Genomic DNA, 18,399 nt, shown 5'->3' with positions numbered 1-18,399 from the left:
TTCTCCTACCTCAACCTCCCAAGTAGCTGGGACTACAGTTGCACACCACCATGCCTGGCTAACCAATAACACTCTTTATTTTAAAATGTAAAGAGAAAACAGCATATCTGATTACGCATAAATGGCATTTAAGGTCACATAAATTGGTACAAAGGTTATATTTCTCCCATTTTTACTAAATTCCTTTCCATTTTTACCAAAACTATCAGAAGTTTAAATAATCTTTCATCAGTATTATGAGATTCTGAATGGATTCTGTGTGGATTTTGCTTAGTGCCTTGCAGAGATTTTGGGGGCAATGTTTAGCTTTAGTTTTGACCTTTTGAAAAATTATTAAAGGATATATGTTTTGATGTTTTGTTTGGCTCAAATTATGTCATTGTGACAAGCATAGGAATAACTTTTAAAATTGTTGTTTATTGTAATACCTTAAAACAATTTCACTGATTTCTTGCACTGCTATATCATCAGCTGAAGCACTGTCACCTTTTCTTTTGGCATTATATAAGATATCCCCTTTAAAATTAAAGAACTGATTGTCAATTGCTTGAATGATTTTATGTTTTTCTCTCTCACCACATTGCAATTCACATGTCAGAAAAAGCTCAAAAATTCCACTTAAATGGTAGTCAAAATAAAAAGCGTGTTGTTTAATTGGCTCACTATTCCATAAATCTTGTGCTTCAAGCACTACCTTTTGTCAACCACTTGAAAGCAGGGAATATAAAGTGTGACTCTTAAGAACTGGGGTTCCATTTCTCCACATGCATGGCAGGATGTGGAGTTCCAAATAGGTTTTTTCCCAAGTTATCTCCTTAGAATAGGACTGTCTATGTGGTCATTATGATAATGTTGCCATTAACTGCAAGCACATCTGGAAACCCTCCTAAGGAAATGTCATTAGATCCAGATTAATAAAGTATAAGGAAAACCAGTTTAATTACTTTATAATTGCATAAGTCTTTCTTTTCCCAGTGAGAGATCTTGAAAAAAAAATCCCTTTTTTTTTGTTATTCATTCTTCCACAGCCACTCTATTCAAATGAATATTCCAAGAGCTACTATTTCCTTTTTCCTCCCTGCACAACAAATGTCTATGCTATTTATATTGCAGACATAAAAGATAAGAGTGATGAGGTGAGCTTCATACATTTCAACCTGATGAGCTGAGGGATTGTTTGTATTCAAATCCTTTAAAATGATGCTTAAGCAACACCCGTAACATTTGAAAAAAATAAGATAAAAAGATTGCCAGAAAAAGGACATACACTTTTCTTGTATTTATGATGTAATAATACTTTTTGCTTCTAATGGAGATATTGTCAGTTATGCTCACAGAAATCTTCCTAAAAGTTTCTTAAAAACAAATTTGTGTACAATACTATATAGTATTATTTAGGAAAAGTGAGCTTAGGTGAACTCCAAACACATTTCAACATTTTATAGAATGTTTATCACTCTATTTTGTAGGGTTTTTTAAAATCTACTTATCGGGTTTGTATGATTTGTATCATGCCTTAAAATACACATTTTTTAAAGAAATAATTAATTTTTTGAGTTTTCTATACTCCTTATCATCAGGATTCTGTACCTTGGAACAGCATTAGGACAACACATCTATTTAGCACTTAAGACCTTGCAGCCTGAAGCTTGACCTGCGAAAGCCACAACATACAGATTTTTTAGAGAATTCTAGGCAAACCATGTTGAAATGGCCTTGATCTCAATTGGCTTAGCTTTAGTTTGTGTCTTCATCATTGAGGATTAATTTATTATAGACCTAATAAATGTAACAACAAAAACAAGGGAATAACATAAGCATTTGTGGTGTATTATACTTGACCAATTTTGGCTAACGACTATTGATCCTGAGACAAATTGCTTAACCTCTCTGAGGCTCCATTTATTCATTGGTATTGGCAACTTACACAGGTTTATGAGGAGGGCCGGATGAGATGTTATGTGTGGAAGAGTGGGAGGGTGGTGACGGATTAAAGACTACAAATTAAAGACTATATTAAAGACTACAAATTTGGTGCACACTGCTCCGGTGATGGGTGCACCAAAATCTCACAAATCACCACTATATAACTTACTCATGAAATCAAATACCACCTGTGCCCCAATAACATATGAAAACAAACAAACAAACAAAAAGAAGTACCTAACAAAGTGACAACCCAGAGCACAACAGGCATCCAACACATTTTAAACAAATGAATGTATTTCCATGCCTTTTCTTTAGTAAGAGGTTTGTGGTTCTGAAATTTATGCACATACTGCTTCAATTCTTCACACTGTCTTTCCTGTTAGAAAAATTTACCTGTTAGAAAGACTAGACATTTTTACTTTCACTCAGAAATAAAGGCGTTTATATGAAAGTTATTTTTTTACATACTAGGAAAAATTCATATATTGTGCATTATTAACAACTTATTGAAAAAAATTAAGGGAAACTATTCAACTTTTATTTATATCTGTAAAAACTTGATCTAGGTTTCTTAAATAAGAAAGCATCTTGAATTTCAAAGAGGAAGCAGGTAAACCTATTTTCCCTTCCTCTCTCACATTTTTCACACTCTGCCTTCATCATCACACCACTGTGACTATGAATATCACATAAACAAACACTTATTTCTGCTGTTTACAAGGTTCATATAAAGAAATTGGTTGGCAATTCTGGCCTTTGAAAGAAGACAAAGAACGTAGGCAAACAAAGTTATAATTAAAGAGACATTTTAATTTTAACCAATCATTGAAGAACCACTCTCTCTGCTCATGAGGCGGGAGCGGGTCACAGAACTGCTATGGCGGGATAGTTGGTCACGAAACTCTGAGGCCATAAAGTAATAAAGAATTGGATCCAAGAGGCAGCAGATACTTGCAAGACACAGGCAAAAAGGGTGGAAATACAGTGCGATTCGGACAATGGGACAATTGCTAATGATGGTTTCCTTTACCATGGTGTAAAAAATAAAGTTAATATGATAGGGAGTGAAGCAAATGAAGAAGACTGCAGCACACATGAACACCATCCGCACTGCTTTTTGCCTCTCACTGATCCCTTGGAAAGCCACTGGTGGCTGTCTCAAAGATATAGTAGTTTTCCAGGTACACCATGCGATGATAATGACTGGGATCACAAATCCTGCAAGCTCAGCAACTGTAATCATCCCGACCAATGCAACTGCATTCATTTGCTTGTATCCAAGATCAGCAAAGCAGGACTTGTTGTTCTTCTCTAAGTCTGTGCTTCTCAGGATGGGAAATGGCAAACAGGCAGTCCCCACAATGATCCAGATGGCAGCACTGATTCCCACATCGTACCTACGCTTCCAGTCTCTGGCCCTGAAGGGCTTGAGGAGAAAAAAGCACCTCTGAAGACTGATGCACGTCAGGAAACAAATGCTGGCATACATGTTGAGATACTTTAGGTAGAAGCAGAGCAGGCAAAGGGCTCTCTGGAAAGGCCAGTGGTGGTTGATGTAATAGTAAATCCGGAGGGGTAAAGATAATACGTGAGCAAGGTCAGCCACGGAGAGGTTGATCATGAAAATTATGGCTTTATTTTTGTTGCTGATGAAGCGGCATAGAACCCACAAGGCTGCACTGTTAGCCAGAAGACCAGGAATGAAAATGAGGATATAGGTGGTTGCATAGAGGGAGTATTGAAATTTCACATTAGTGACATTACAGTAAGTCTCAGCAGTGCTGGTACTGTTGCTAAGCATCTTGAATGTTTCAGTATATTCATCAAAGTAAGTCATGGATTTACAGTTCCTGTCCAAAGTAAAACAAAATAAAGAGTATAATGGTTAGTTAGTTCTTTAGCTAACACCTAGATCTCTCTTTTTTACTTACGGAGGCACAGAGTATTAGAATTAGAAGAGACCAGTTTACAGATAAACAATTAGAGGCTCAAGGAAGATACAGTATTGATCCAAAGTCACCCTATGTAATAGTTAAGGAACCATGAAATCGCCTCACAACTGCCCTCCCAGATTCTCTAAGTTGTATTTTTCAGGCAAAAATGTCTTGAAATATTAAATCTTTTATTCTCACCACAGCAAAAACAGCATAGCATTCAAGTATATTTATTTTGCCTCCAAATTCATCTTGTCCAAAGCTTTGGTTAGAATGAATACTACTCACACCTAATTGCAATGGTAGAAATTCAGGCTCACCTTTTATGTTCGCTTGCCTGTCCTTTGTCTGCCATTTTGCCCATTGGGTCCTGGCTGCTGCTCCTTTTTCTTTTCTTTCTTTTTTTTTTTTTTTTTTTTTTTGATACAGAGTCTTGGTCTGGCACCCATGCTGGAGTGCAGTGGCGCCATCTCGGCTCACTGCAACCTCCGCCTCCGGGGTTCAAGTGATTCTCCTGCCTCAGCCTCCTGAATAGTTGGGACTACAGCTGTGTGCAAGCACACCTGGTTAATTTTTTGTGTTTTTACTAGAGACGGGGTTTCACCGTGTTAGGCAAGATAGTCTCAATCTCCTGACCTCATGATCCATCCGCCTCAGCCTCCCAAAGTGCTGGGATTACAGACGCTAGCCACCATTCCCTGCCCCTGGCTTCTTATCTTGGAACCCCAGCACTTGGAAAATGGTCCTACCTCCAAAAGCCTGCATTGTCAGTGTCCTGGCTGATTTTCAAGACCTGAGAATGTGGCCGCATTATTCTATCATCATAGCTTGTGACTCTGAAATTATTCTGCAGTTTGTATCCCTCCCTAGGCTTGTATATCCAAATTTACATAAAAAAGCTTTAATAATATATGAATTTATAAGCTGAAATAGAGTATTTTCCTTCTTGAAATCTTGAAGGGGAAAAGACCTCTAAGTAGAATCCTGCACTGATATGGCAACACTGACATGGCAAGTTATCCAGCAGTCACAATAAACACTGCTTTGGGCACCAGCAAAACAGGATCACTAAAGCCACTTTTTGAAGACAGTTTAAAATGTAATGCTTTCTTTATTCATTAATCATTATGAAGAGATTCCTTCTTTTTGGACGTTCTTAATCATATTTTATGATTTAGTATTATTTTTATTATGTGTTATATTAAGGTATATAGAGAGTAGCATAATCTTTAGAGATTATCAGAGGCTGGGCATGGAATTATGCTGATTGCCTGCAGATAAGAATGGTAAGGAGAGCAACAGATTCCTCATTTTGCTTTAACTATCTTGTAGAATTTCAGACTGAGAAGGACCTTTGGAAATCATTAAATTCAGCCTCCACATAATAGAGAGAGAAGCAAGGCCCAGAGAGAGGAGATTATAATGGCCACACAGCTGTTAATGGAAGATCTGAGACTTGAAATGGGAGGACAAGGGGCCTTGCCTTCATGTATACCGTTCTCCTCATCTTTGTTTTTCTCCCCAAGACAAAGTTCACAAACATAACTTCTGTGTATGTTGAAGGAATATTTATTGTATTTCAAGCTTGTTTGAAGTAAGTTTACAAAAAACAAAGGAGTAACCTGGTTTTAGATTCTCCCCATAAGTAGCAGAATGGCTTCCTAGGTGGTGTTAAGTCCTGCTCCAGGAAATAGAGTTGTGATAACAAAAACAGAGCCTCAAGTGATGAATTTACAGATAAAAGAGTGTGGATGTTATGAGCTGCTATTACTGTGAATAATACTTTTACTTTCCCCCTGTTCTATTCCATCTCCCTATTTGCCCTCTTATTTGTTATATGTCTTAAATAGGCAGTCATTTTGCTTATATATGTGTTACTTAGAATGGAGGGTGGAAGGGGCACTCACAGGTAGAAAGACAGGAAATAATTATCATGCTGTGACCATCAAGGATGTATTCCAGAATCTGTAATGGAAGTTTTCAAGCATATTATTTAATTCAATTTTCACAACTGTTCTAAGATGTAGGAACTATTATCACCCTATGATCTATATGAAAAAACTGAGCTTCAGAGACATTCAGTAAATTGCCTTAAATAGCAAAGCAAAAAATGGTAAAGATAAGATTTACTATCATTCCTGGTTTGCTCTGAAGCCTATAGTATTTCCACTATGCCACTTTCCTCTCCCTGACTAGGAGGAACCACTTAGTAGAATAAGGCTGTCTTAACTATCACTCCATATGCCTTTGCATGCTCATAGCTTAGCTCCCACTTATAAGTGAGAACGCCTGGTTTTTGGCTTTCCACTCCTGTGTTACTTAGAATAACGGCCTCCAGCTCCAACCATCTTGCTACAAAAAATATTATTTCAATTTCACTGTGGCATGTGAAGAGCACATTATGGTAGAACCATTCTAATCCCATAGTAGGAACTTATAATCACATAGCTCTAGAATTCCTCTAGTTAGTCAGAGTAGGACTAAGCACCTGTCCCTACTTATGCAACACAGTTCCCACCCCAACACCTACTTTGATTGCAGTATTGGCATTACTTCTACTATCATCTATTGTTCACACACAGGCTGTGAAAGAGCAAAGAAAGAGCATCAGTGCATTACAATTTCAAGAACTGAGAATTGTTCATAACCCTACCCTCGTCCAGTCACACTTCCACTTTTGCACTTAAAAGAAATGGCGATTTGTTTTAGCTTCACTGGTGTAGAAAGTTTCAGTTACTAAAGGGGAATGTTCTGTTAATACCTCCGTGTTAAAAAATGGAGCCCAATTATGCGAGAACAGCAAGCTAGTGGTCAAGTTCATACCTTTGTTCCGCCCCCCGCCCCGCCTCGTGGGTTCTTATGCCTCTGCAATTCACAGTTCATTGTGAGCTTAGAGATTTGCATGACTTCCTTCCAAAAGCCTCTTTTCTGCTTCAGTCTGAAGAGAAGGTAAGAAGGTCCCCCCTGCCAAATCTTCTTAGTGACCATTAAATGTAAAATCCACATGATGAGAAGAGGCAGAAGTATTTATTTAGAGGTTGAGCCGAAATGTAGGCTCTCAGAGAGGGAACATTTAGCTTGCTGTGGACAATTGTTTCATTTCTGAAATATAAGAAAAGAGAAGCTAAGCAGCCACCAACAAGAAAATGCTGGATGGAAGGACTAAAATCAGAGTATTCTCTCTATTCCTCCACTCCATCTCTCTCTCTGTCTTTCTCTCTCTCTCTCTGCCCCTGCCTCTTTCTCTTCATCTCTCTGTCTCTCTATGACTCTGGCTCTATTGTTGCCTATTTGTGGGCAGTTTGCTCCCTTTGTCTTGCCAATTTCTCTCCCCTTCAATATAGACATATTTGTGGTTCCTGTCTCACAGGGATGTGAGATTAGTGATTCATTCCTGAGTCTGTGCTTCCCTTTTCAGTCAGTGCCCTGACTCCTCTCCCAGACACTCAAGCTGAAAATTAAGGAATAATTCTGACCCTTGCCACTGTATTTCCTCCCATGGACAATAAAAATCCAAGTGATCCTTCCTTCCATGTAAAATGCTCTCTAAACTATCTCCACCTCTACTGTCACCATCCTAACCCAGGCTACTGTCATCAACCCTATTGACTATTGCAACAGTTCCCTTACTGAACTGCTTGCATTCCAGTCTTTCCCCTAAAGTTCATTCCCCATACCATGTCTAACATTAACATTAAATATGACTGCCACTTATTTAGGGGTGCCATTTATTTACAGGCTGAACACTTTATTCATTATCCCATTCATCCTCACAGGAATCCTATAATTATTTCCACATTGCAGATGGGAAAATTGTGGCTCAAAGAGGTTAAATAAGTTGTGCAGAAGTCACAAAATTCACACATTGTTCCTTTTTAATCTCTGTATGGGCCTGAGAGACCTTAACTACCAACTCAATCTAGATAATCCTATATAGCATTACATGCTGTCACATTCTCTATTATTTCTCTTTGTAGCATCAATATTTGTAATTTGGGTTTTTATTATTTGTTTATTGGTTATTACTCTCACTATGCTGGTAAGTCCGTCAGTGCCACAAAAAGATCTCCTTTGTTCATCACTGTATAGCCTGGACCTAGCCTAGTAAACATTCAAAGAATATATAAAAAGTATAATTGGACTGAATTGCTTACATAATAGTTCAAAGTTTCTGTTTAGAAGGATTAAGCACAAATAAAAAAAAACCTTGATATATCAACAAATACATTTCTGCTGCCTACCATTTCCCTAAAAGATTGTCTTCTAACATGGGCTGCACCTATCAATAATCCCTACACCTATCCTTTTCACCTCAGAAAAGCCACACCTGTAGAGGCCTGAGAAAAGAGAAAATGAATTAATTTAGAAATCACAGGTGGTCAGACATATCCTATGGATAGAAACTAGGTAGCCATAAGTTAACTAACCATGATAGATTTCAAACATTCCATGAAAGCGGTAACAATGGCATTTCTGTGGGAGCAGAAATAACACCTGCGTAGAACAGAAAGATTGGAAGTCAATTTTTTAATAAGCAGGTTTGGGAGTGGGCAGGATCATGAAAGATTTTTAATGCACTTCATAAGGAATCATCAAAGGATTCTGCGAAGATATGTGATATCATCATACTTGTGTTTTAGACAGGTCAGGCTGGTGGCCGGGCACAGTGGCTCATACCTGTAATCCCAGCGTTTTGGGATGTCCAGATGGGCAGATTTCTTGAGCTCAGGAGTTTGAAACCAGCCTGGGTAACATGGCAAAATATCGTCTCTACAAAAAAATATGAAAATTAGCTGGGTGCAGTTGTGCACATATGTGGTCCCAGCCACTCAGGAGGCTGAGGTGGGAGGATCGCTTGAGCCGGGGAGGCAGATGTTGCAGTGAGCCGAGATTGCACCACTCCACTCCAGTCTGGGTGACAGAGCAAGACACTGTCTCAAAAATAGGTAACTAAATAATATTTTTAAAATAAATAAATAAAAAATAGAAAGGTCATGCTGGCAACCCTGTGGAAGATGAATTTTAAAAAATGGGACACAGGGAATCCAAATCACTTTGGGATTATGTAGGAAGACCAACAGCTCAGGTTTGCCTGTGACTGAGGGTTTTTTGGACATAGTATTTTCAGTGCTAAAACTGTGACAGTCCAAGGCAATGGGAATAGTTGATCACCCTATTATATTAAAATTAAGTAAAAGTCAGATATGGAATTGAGCAATTTTGAAGACTGCTTGAGGAGTCAAAGATAATTTCATTTATAAAATGTGAAATGTTATAAAAAGGGTATCACAGTTTTGCATTTTTCCAGACCAACTTCATATGCCACAACTAATAGCATCCACTTCTGCTGACAATCTGAATCAATTCACCTGTTTCTTATTCCAGTAGTTTTCAGTGTTGTGCTATCTGCCAACCCTCACCAATTCCTAACTCTTCTAATGGTTTTCTTTCTCTAACATAATGACTGAGCTTCACTACAAATTGCACTGCACTAACTTGCATCATACATTTCCAGAAATCTTCAATATCTAAATGTCTCCATTTCTCCTAGCGTCACATAGCATCCTCCCTCATCTTATTTCCTCCTGTGTCTAACCCAGAATAAATAGTTGGCCAAATTAGCCACTCTTACACAAGAATACACAATTTCTTTGTTCTCCATTCTTCTGCTGCACCAGCCTGGCAAGGCCCTAATCCCAGGTTAAGTCCATAACCCATATTCTTTCTTACTATCCAAATGGCTAAATTTTCCTGTTAAAATACCAGTGTACTTTTTAAATGGCAAAGTAGAAATTAATGATCTCCAATCTAAGATTTTTTCCTCTAGCTTCTTTTTGCATGAGCCTAATTAGTATCTCCTTCTATTCCCATGGTGGCTAATCAGCCCCTTTACTATTCTACTAAAGCTTCTTTTTCTCCCTCCTATTCTCCATCTCCCACTTTTTTCAGAATATTATTTGTTTTACCCCTTAGCTCAAAGAGTAAATTAAGATTATTAGGTGAGAAGAAATCAACTTCATCTATTGTCCTTTCCCAACACACACAATTTTATTTATAGCTGCGCTCTTCTTACTTCCCAGCACAGGGGTCCTTCCTGTTGCTCCAGATGAATTATCACATTCTTCTTACCTCCCTCAGGATACTCTTTCATTGATTGCTTCCCTTCACTACTAGAAAATCATGGTTTCCTACACCCTCGGCTAGATCTTTGTCATCAAGTCTCTCCAGCTCCCAAGGTAATTTTCTTGTCTATGCACCTTATTCTAGCTCTTTGTTGCCTTCCTGCCCTTCTCTTAATAGTTTTTAAAACCATTTTTTTCTTTTCTTCACTTTTTACCCATTCTTTAATGCACTTTGAGGTGGCATACATGTCCCCACAACCTCACTTCAGTCAGTACTTCTGTGGCTGTGAATTACTTAGACAGAGGTGAGAGTAGAATTCCCAGTGCCTCCAATACCAGCCTTACAGAAGTAATTACTCTTGGTATCTAGTTGGAAGTGCTCTCTACAGAGCACACACTTCCTATTCCAAAGATTAGGACCATTGATAGAGATGTCTTTTCACTTGAAAGAAGGGTCTGTTGATGAGTGCCAAATCCTGAAGGGAATGACCAGCATAGAGTTTTAATCTAACAAGAAAAGCAGAAAAATCAGCCACCATCTCTGAAATAACAGGATTCACTTACAAACTGTGACTCTAAATACTATACAGCCATACAAAGAATGAGATAATTTCCTTTGCAAGGACATGGACAGAGTTGGAAGTCATTATCCTCAGCAATCTAATGCAGGAAAGAAAAACCAAGCACCACATGTTCTCACTTAAAAGTGGGAGCTGAATGATGAGAACACATGGACACATAGTGAGGAACAACAAACATTGGAGTCTGTTGAGGGCTATGGGGTGAAAGAGTGCATCAGGAAAAATAGCTAAAGGATGCTGGGCTTAATACCTAGGTGATCTATGCAGCAAAAGACTGTAACACACATTTACCTATGTAACAATCCTGCACATCCTGCACATGTAACCATAAGTTTAAAATTAAAGTTGAAGAAAAAAATAGGGAAAAAAACAAAAAGAAAAATCAAAGTGTGGCTCTAAGGATGTTCCTGATAATAAGAATGTCACAAAGTTATGATTAAAACACCGTCAAATTCCTCTTAACCTGGAGCCCTTTTCATAGGTCAGTATTTTACTTCTGTCTCAATATCACATCTCAACTCCCATTTTATCCTCACATTGGGCAGCTCTACTCTCACTCCCCTCTTCTTTGAACTCATACTGAGTTTATAGGCTTAACTGTGAGAATGCAATCTCGCTTAGGGAAGATTCTACATCTTAGACTTTCCTATCATTCACTTTGTCTAGCAAAGGTTTACTCATGCAATAGGGGTTAAGTTCAAATGTATTGGTTTATAAAGGTAGGACTATGGAGCATAGGCACATATTAGCAGAGCCTTAGGCATTTTTACTTCTAAAGTCTCTCCCATGAACCACTCTCCCAAGTGACAGCCATATTTTTCCCCTTTCTGTTACTGAAGAAAATGTGGTCAAAGCAAGAATAATGTTTTGGCCTAAAATCTGGACACCTAAGAGCTCCAAGCAGGCAATCCAGCTTTCTATTTGAAATCCAACAGAAATCCCATAAGCTTAATTAGGAATTGGATCACCAAAAACTTTATTTTGTGGAAATAATTAAATGTTTTCTCAGAATACAAAAGTATGACAGGTCTTTAAATATGATTCATAGGAGCTCAGTCTAAAATCTTAGTAGGTACCAATATCATGTACCTAACAGCAACTGCTCTTCCCAACCAACTAGCGCAACGTTGTGGCTTTCACAAAGGTACAGTCAAGGTGAGCTTATGTTATTATGGCATCAGAATTTATATCAGTTTCCTAAAGTCCCAGTGAAGAAATTTCCACATCCTGTCTGTCACTAGCTAAGTGCTATTCGTATGTCACCTTTCATCTTTGTAGGAATTGAGAGTGAATTAATATTATACACTCCTACAGGTTAGAAAATGGAGTCCCAGCAGGTCAGAGTTGTTATGATTTCAGCCGTAATAAGGCTTTTCATAAGCACAGAAAGCTAAAATAACTTTTAACTGAATAACTTGTTATATGGACAGAAACATATTTTAAAGTGGTGTTTCTATGGGTAAGACTGTTCCTCAAAGGTAAAAAAAAAAAAAAAAAAAAGTTATTGTTCTCAGTTCTAGTTCTAGCAGTTTTATGCATCTACACTATGCATATATGGCATATTGCTGCACACCAGGTGTCAGGATAGAATTATATAAAAACTAACATTTTTTATGGAGTTGTGCTTATGAATTCAAATCATAATAAATCTGTAGATAGAAGTACTGGAACAATTTCTTTACAACCGAAGTGATCTGAATAGGACAAGGCTTGTTGTAGGACAGAGAAGACTTAAAAGTAGTAGAATATATTGAAAAGGGTACTGGATTTGGAGCTAAGATACTTAGATTTCAGTAATATTTACTCTTTGTGCTGCTCTGACATGCTCTTTCCCCCCTCTGAGTTTCATTTCCTCATTATTAAAATAATATGATTTGAATGACATGAACTTTAACTTCCTTCTAGCTCCCATTTGGCATAATTTTGTGAGAATTCCCCCTCTGGACCCTGCCCGTAACCAATACTGTCACCACTGCCATTGCCGCCATTTATGCAGCTGGTACCAACTCTATAAATCTTCACTCTCAATCTTCCCTGTCTTTTCTCCACTCATCGTTAAGTCACTGGCACCACTAAATAAACATGTTTATCAAATTTACTTCTTCATTTTATTTAATGCTGCGGCCCGTCTGTGGGCTTGTCATCCTGGGAGGAGAATTAAAAATCAAACAGAGAAAGAAAGTTGCTGACGGAGGCCCCTCCCACTCTCTAGAGGACAACTTTTGCATGTCATCTGGGAACTTAACTTGCTTTGCCTCATCTTACCTTTTTCTTTTATTTTTTAGCCACTGAATTTCACATGAATTATCCAAGCCAATCTGATCTCCGTGACTCCGGTGTTCCTGATTCAACAGCTCACAACCAGAACCAAAAAGTAGCAGCTAGAATTGGGAACTCTGCTGTTTCATGAATAAATCTACATCAACTCCAAATTAGCCTATATGACATCAGAAACACACAGATTTGGACATATCCTGCAAGTATAGACATTTTCTTTTTAGAGGAAGTGAAAATTATTTTTATCCTTAAAATGAATTAAAGCAATTAGGACATTAACAAAACAACAACTTAAAGTTTGAATTTGAACTTTTAGGTATGAATCTTTATTGGATTTTCAATCATTTAGGAAGGTGGCCTAATTAAATATCATTTTTGCCATTGTGGCAGCATTTTATGGGTGGAAATAATCATGCTCTTTGGGAAGTCCTGGTATCATATCATGTTTCAGTTGTTGGCTTTTTGGCCTGAAACAATTTACTTCATATCCCCAGGCTTCAGTTTCCTCTTTTGTAAAATTAGAATAGTTTCTGCCACATAAATTGTTTTGAATATTAAAGAAAAATGTGTGTGAAAATAATAAACAGACAACCTACACAGTGGGAGAAAATATTTGCAGACTATGCATCTGACAAAGGACTAGAAACTAGAATCTACAAGGAACTCAAACAAGTCAGCAATAGAAAAACAAATAATGCCGTTAAAAAGTGGGCAAAGGACATAAACAGACATTCCTTAAAAGAAGATATATAAATGGCCAACAAACATGAAAAAAATGCTCGACATCACTAATCATCATGAGAAAACCAGTGTGAAATAGCAACTTACTGCAAGAATGGCCATTATTAAAAAGTCAAAAAACAGTAGATGCTGGTGTGTATGTGGATAAAAGAGAATGCTTCTATGTTGCTAGTGGGAATGTAAATTAGTACAACTTGTATGGAAAACAGTATGGAGATTCCTTAAAGAGCTACAAGTAAATCTACCATTTGATACAGCAATCTTACTAATCACAATTGCAAAGATGTGAAATGAACCTATGTGCCAATTGACTAATGAATGGATAAAGAAAATGTGGTGTATATATACCATGGAATGCTCCTTAGCCATAAAACAGATTGAAATAATGTATTTTGCAGTAACCTGGGTGGAGCTTGAGTCTACTATTCTAACTAAAGTAACACAGGAGTGAAAAACCAAAATTCAGATGTTCTCACTTATAAGTGACAGATAAGCTATGGTTATGCAAAGGTATACAGAGTGATAAATGGATTATAGAGACTCAGAAGGGGGAGGTTGAGACAGGCTTGGCGCAAAAATATTACACATTAGGTACAATGTATACTAGTCATGTGGTGGGTACACTAAAAATCTCAGAATTTACTGCTATTTAATTCAGCCATGTAACAAAAAAAAAAAAAAAAGAAAAGCACTTGTAGTTCAAAAACTATTAAAATACAAATTTAAAAATAAGTATGTGAAAGTACCTATTTTCACATCTGATACACAGTACACATTAAATAAATGCAAGTTTATTTTCCCTTTATTTGTATACAGAGTCATCTCCAAGGGCTTTTGGCTGGATCCTGTGCATTTCCAGGTTTAGAACATCTCCTAAGAAGTGTAATTGTAACAGAAGACTAGAAGATCTAGAGCAGTAATTTTTAAAGTGAGAGGTAGAAAATAAGTACTACTTGAAAAAACATATTCTTTATCATAAAAAATTTTTAATGTTATTATTGTCTCTATAATACAAACTGTGAAAGTACAGATCTACAAAATCTTCTTGGCTGTTTGACACTTAGCAATTAAGAAATGTCAATGTGATGGAGCAGATTTTCCTACAAGCCCAGCGTCTGGTTTCTAGGAAGGCAGGTTCACAATAACTTTGTGGTGAAATATTTCTGTTTCTCAAAGGGAACCTTGGCTTTAAAAGATTGAGAAATGCTGATTGAGTGTCATTGTGACTGTGGAATAAGATTTCAGCAAGTTTTATCTTTTTTCTTGCATTTTATCATTTTAAAAAAAGGGAAGTTACTTACAAAGCATTTGCTTGTGGTCTAAAAGTTGAAGTTCTCATGAATTCCTGAAATAAATATAATGGCCACTGGGAAAGGATACTTGGTTCTCTTGGAGATCTAAACTACATTTCCTCGAGTGTCCTGTCTAGATAGATTTCCCTATTATGGCCCCCTTATTCACCACTTCATGACATTTAACTCTTCTTAGATATCTAACAGCCTATATCAAATCATTTTATTGCTGGGAAGGAAATTAGAAACCATCTATTCTAAGCCCTATCCCATTATAATAGATAAGATTATTGAGACTCACAGAAATGAAATAATTCACCAAAGACCACACAAGTCATTGGCAGAACTTGAACTATGACACAGACTTCTGACTCCTTGTGTATTGATCTATCTACTTCATCACTCAACCTGTGATATATATGAACTGATACTAGGTAAAAACTTCCCCTCAAAATATACACATCTGAAGTATAAGTAAACCTTTTGGACAAAAGCTTTTAAAATGAATCATAGACCGCCAGGAAGCCATCGTCCTGATTGTTAGAACTTGTAGAAAGTCTCATTTTACTACAAACAGCTCTGTTCTCTTTGCTTGAACCATGACAGAGCTGTAGGAGAGATAGGCTGGCCTATCTTTTAAGACCCCACCTCACTTCAAACCAATACCACCCAGAAATGTGTGTACTCATTTGGTGTCTTTGGATTTGAGTAGTCTGTACAACTTGAACTCTACAGCTTTCCCAGCTGAGCCCAAAAATAAACTGCATTTGGCCAAAGAATCTGTGTTCAACAGGAACCATTGCAAAAACAATTGCCCCAAATGTGTGGTCTGATTCTGAGAATAATTTACACCATTTTCTTTCTCTTTATACCTGTATATCATTTGCTTTCATAAGTGATTAATTTTACTGTGCTGCAATTGCTAAGAGACAGATTCTCCAATTAATAGACATTATAATGACTCCACACATCCATTTGAACAACTGAAACAAAAATATTCTCACTTACAGGATTCTTGGAACTGAGCCTATTTCCCCGGAAAGCACAGCAAAATCTGGTATCACTCTATCCAGACTAATCTTGGTTCCAGTTGCTTTGGCACAGTCTCCCTTCAGGGGCTCCCTAGCTGAAAGTTTCTTTTCGATTTAGTCATCTTAGCACAGAAGGAGAGAGGTGCTAGCATTCAGAGTAATAACTGAATAACTCAAGCAATAATAACTGAAAAAATGAGTGCCTCACTCATGGGCTCTCCTATCCAGTAAGGCTGAATTTCGGTCAAAAACTAGCTTTCAAAGGATCAAGGAACCACTCCGAGCAGACTCTGAAGTCATCTTGGATATTTTCTCCTTTCCTAACCTAAAAAAATGACAAAGTCACAAATACGTTTACAGTATTCTCTGGGAGATGCAAACTGCTGTAGGGGAAAGGGAACATGAGTTTAAAGACACAGGTCCTCGTTCCACCTATACCACTAACAAGCTGAGTGAACATAAGTGTCTTCACTTCACTGCCTCTCAGTTTCACTGACTGTATTGTGAGGAATTTGGACCTCTAAGACCCCTTACAGCCCCCAGAATATATTGTCTTACTTTCTACTATTTGTCTCAGTATCTCTGAAAGTTAAATTTTCCAAAGCAAGACTTTTACACCTAAAAATCTTTTTTCATTATGTAGCTAGATAAATTATACACCATAAAAAATCAAATTGCCTTTTATTGGCTAAATATGTCAAGTTGTCCCAGTGAGTCTCACTGTGTACTTTTCTTACCATTTTGTGCCATCTTCCTTGATCCCACTCTATAAAAAGCCCTCATCAAAGAGTGAGCTGCGTCACAGACTCCATGCTCCTGGCATAATGAAGAGGACGGAGGGCATTAACCTTAACTTTGGACTCTGGTCAAACTTAACGGTAATTAACTTTGCTCCTGTTGCAAGAGGTCTGAGATGAGAAACGAGGAACAATTTAAATACAGACACTGGCCCCACATCCACCTCTGTTCTGGTCTTTATGATCACACCAGTCTTCCCACATGAAACCACCAATCCCCAGGTGCGAGGCGTTAACTTACCCTGGAGCTTAGCTGGGATAAGCACTCTTGTTTCTTTGCAGGGAGCAAAGGGTAAAAAGCTTTACTCTGGCAGCATGGATCCTGCTAATAACTGACACATTTGTTGTTGAAAGAGGAAGTTGAGTTTATCTGGTGTCTCACCACAGAAACCTTATTTTCACAGATGACAGGTAAGTCCCTTGAGCAAATGACGTTACTCAAATTTCATTTTTTTTATTTAATTGGTGGAGAGAAATTCAAATAGCAGGGAGTCAGAGGCTATACATACTCACACAATGGCTATATAGCAGCCTTCCTCACCTTATCTCTATCCTTGACAACTGACATACCTAGACTCTCACTAGTTTCCAGTAGTTTCCATGGTAAGATGAAATTTTCAGGCAAATCTAAAGAGTGTTTACCTAGTAACAGGAAAGCTGCAGCTTGTGCAAGCCTGAGGGGCAAAGGCTGAGGAAACCTAAAAAATACAAGTTAAAATTAGAAACAGTAGAAGTACCTCTGTTTATGATGTTCCCTCCATCTGGAGTGCCTTTCTCCCAATCCCTTCATCTCGAGGCTCACAATGTAATACATAATTTGGGTTATTTTTGTATATTTATTAGTCCTTTACTAGACTACACATTGCTTGAGGGCAAAGATCATGTCTGACTCATAGCTGTATTCCCAACTTGTCCAGCACAAGGCATTTTCATGAATTGTTATTAAATAAATGCATATGGGAATTAATGAATAAACAAATGTTCAAAGAATGCATGAATAAATAAATGAACATTATTGATTACAAAGTCTCACTTCAGTGTACTAAAATTCTTGTATTCATGTACAGTGTATATGGGGCCTTCAAAACCATGTGAATACAGAAATATCACATGCTTGAGGACTATAGTGTCAACTAAGTCTGAGAGTAATTTTGAGAAATAAGGTTTAAAATGCAGCACAAACCTCTGTGGATATGTAAGCAAACCACATTCAAAACCCAGGACCAGCAGCTGCAAAGAGCTTTCTGAATAACAATCTTAGCAAAGGAGACAAAATAATTACTGTAGGATGGGTCAAACTGGAGAATTTTGACACATGGATAAGACCGATTAAAGAAAAAAGTGGATGACAACATTCTTACAGGAGGGCAACCTGGATAAGGAACAAGCTCTTTTTATAGCACTGGAACCACAAGCGAACTAAGTAGAACCGCACCCAACATTCAAAGATGTCCAATACAAATCACAAGAGTGTCAGGAGATGGAAAAGAGAAGCTGTCAGCATCGGAAACTAAGAACTTGGAAACGTCATAACTTGTGAAGACTGGCAAAGGGAGACGGTACTCATCCTGGCTGATATATGTCAAATGAAACAAGTTTAATCTTGCAATCCCCTTCTTAATTTTGATTTCAAATATTTATTCAGCTCCTACCTGTTGTTAATTTAGTTTTCTGACTTGGCATCCCTACTGAAAA

The 18,399-nt window shown here is 37.6% G+C and overlaps 1 protein-coding gene across 9 annotated transcripts; it reads right to left on the bottom strand.

Annotated features, from left to right (window-relative positions):
* Positions 1 to 542: 542 nt before the first annotated feature.
* On the bottom strand, positions 543 to 17,102 carry P2RY10 (P2Y receptor family member 10). 9 transcript variants are annotated; one of them, XM_032251364.1, is made up of 4 exons: positions 16,946 to 17,082; positions 14,886 to 14,929; positions 12,832 to 13,003; positions 1,909 to 3,779 (listed from the first exon to the last, which is right to left on the bottom strand). In XM_032251364.1, the coding sequence occupies exon 4, from the start codon at positions 3,764 to 3,766 to the stop codon at positions 2,744 to 2,746; it is 1,023 nt and encodes a 340-aa protein (XP_032107255.1). In that variant the 5' UTR covers positions 3,767 to 3,779; positions 12,832 to 13,003; positions 14,886 to 14,929; positions 16,946 to 17,082; the 3' UTR covers positions 1,909 to 2,743. The 9 variants fall into 9 exon arrangements, with proteins under 9 accessions (XP_032107253.1, XP_032107255.1, XP_032107257.1 ...); XM_032251366.1 differs by lacking the exon at positions 14,886 to 14,929 and adding an exon at positions 10,384 to 10,492; XM_032251370.1 differs by lacking the exons at positions 12,832 to 13,003; positions 14,886 to 14,929 and adding an exon at positions 16,645 to 16,723.
* Between the last annotated feature and the right edge of the window lie 1,297 nt (positions 17,103 to 18,399).

The sequence above is a fragment of the Sapajus apella genome, unplaced genomic scaffold (assembly GCF_009761245.1).
Source record: "Sapajus apella isolate SASKATOON/1434 unplaced genomic scaffold, GSC_monkey_1.0 scaffold75, whole genome shotgun sequence".
NCBI lineage: Eukaryota > Metazoa > Chordata > Mammalia > Primates > Cebidae > Sapajus > Sapajus apella.
Note: the sequence above shows the minus strand (reverse complement) of the source record. Positions and strands in the feature narration are given on the sequence as shown.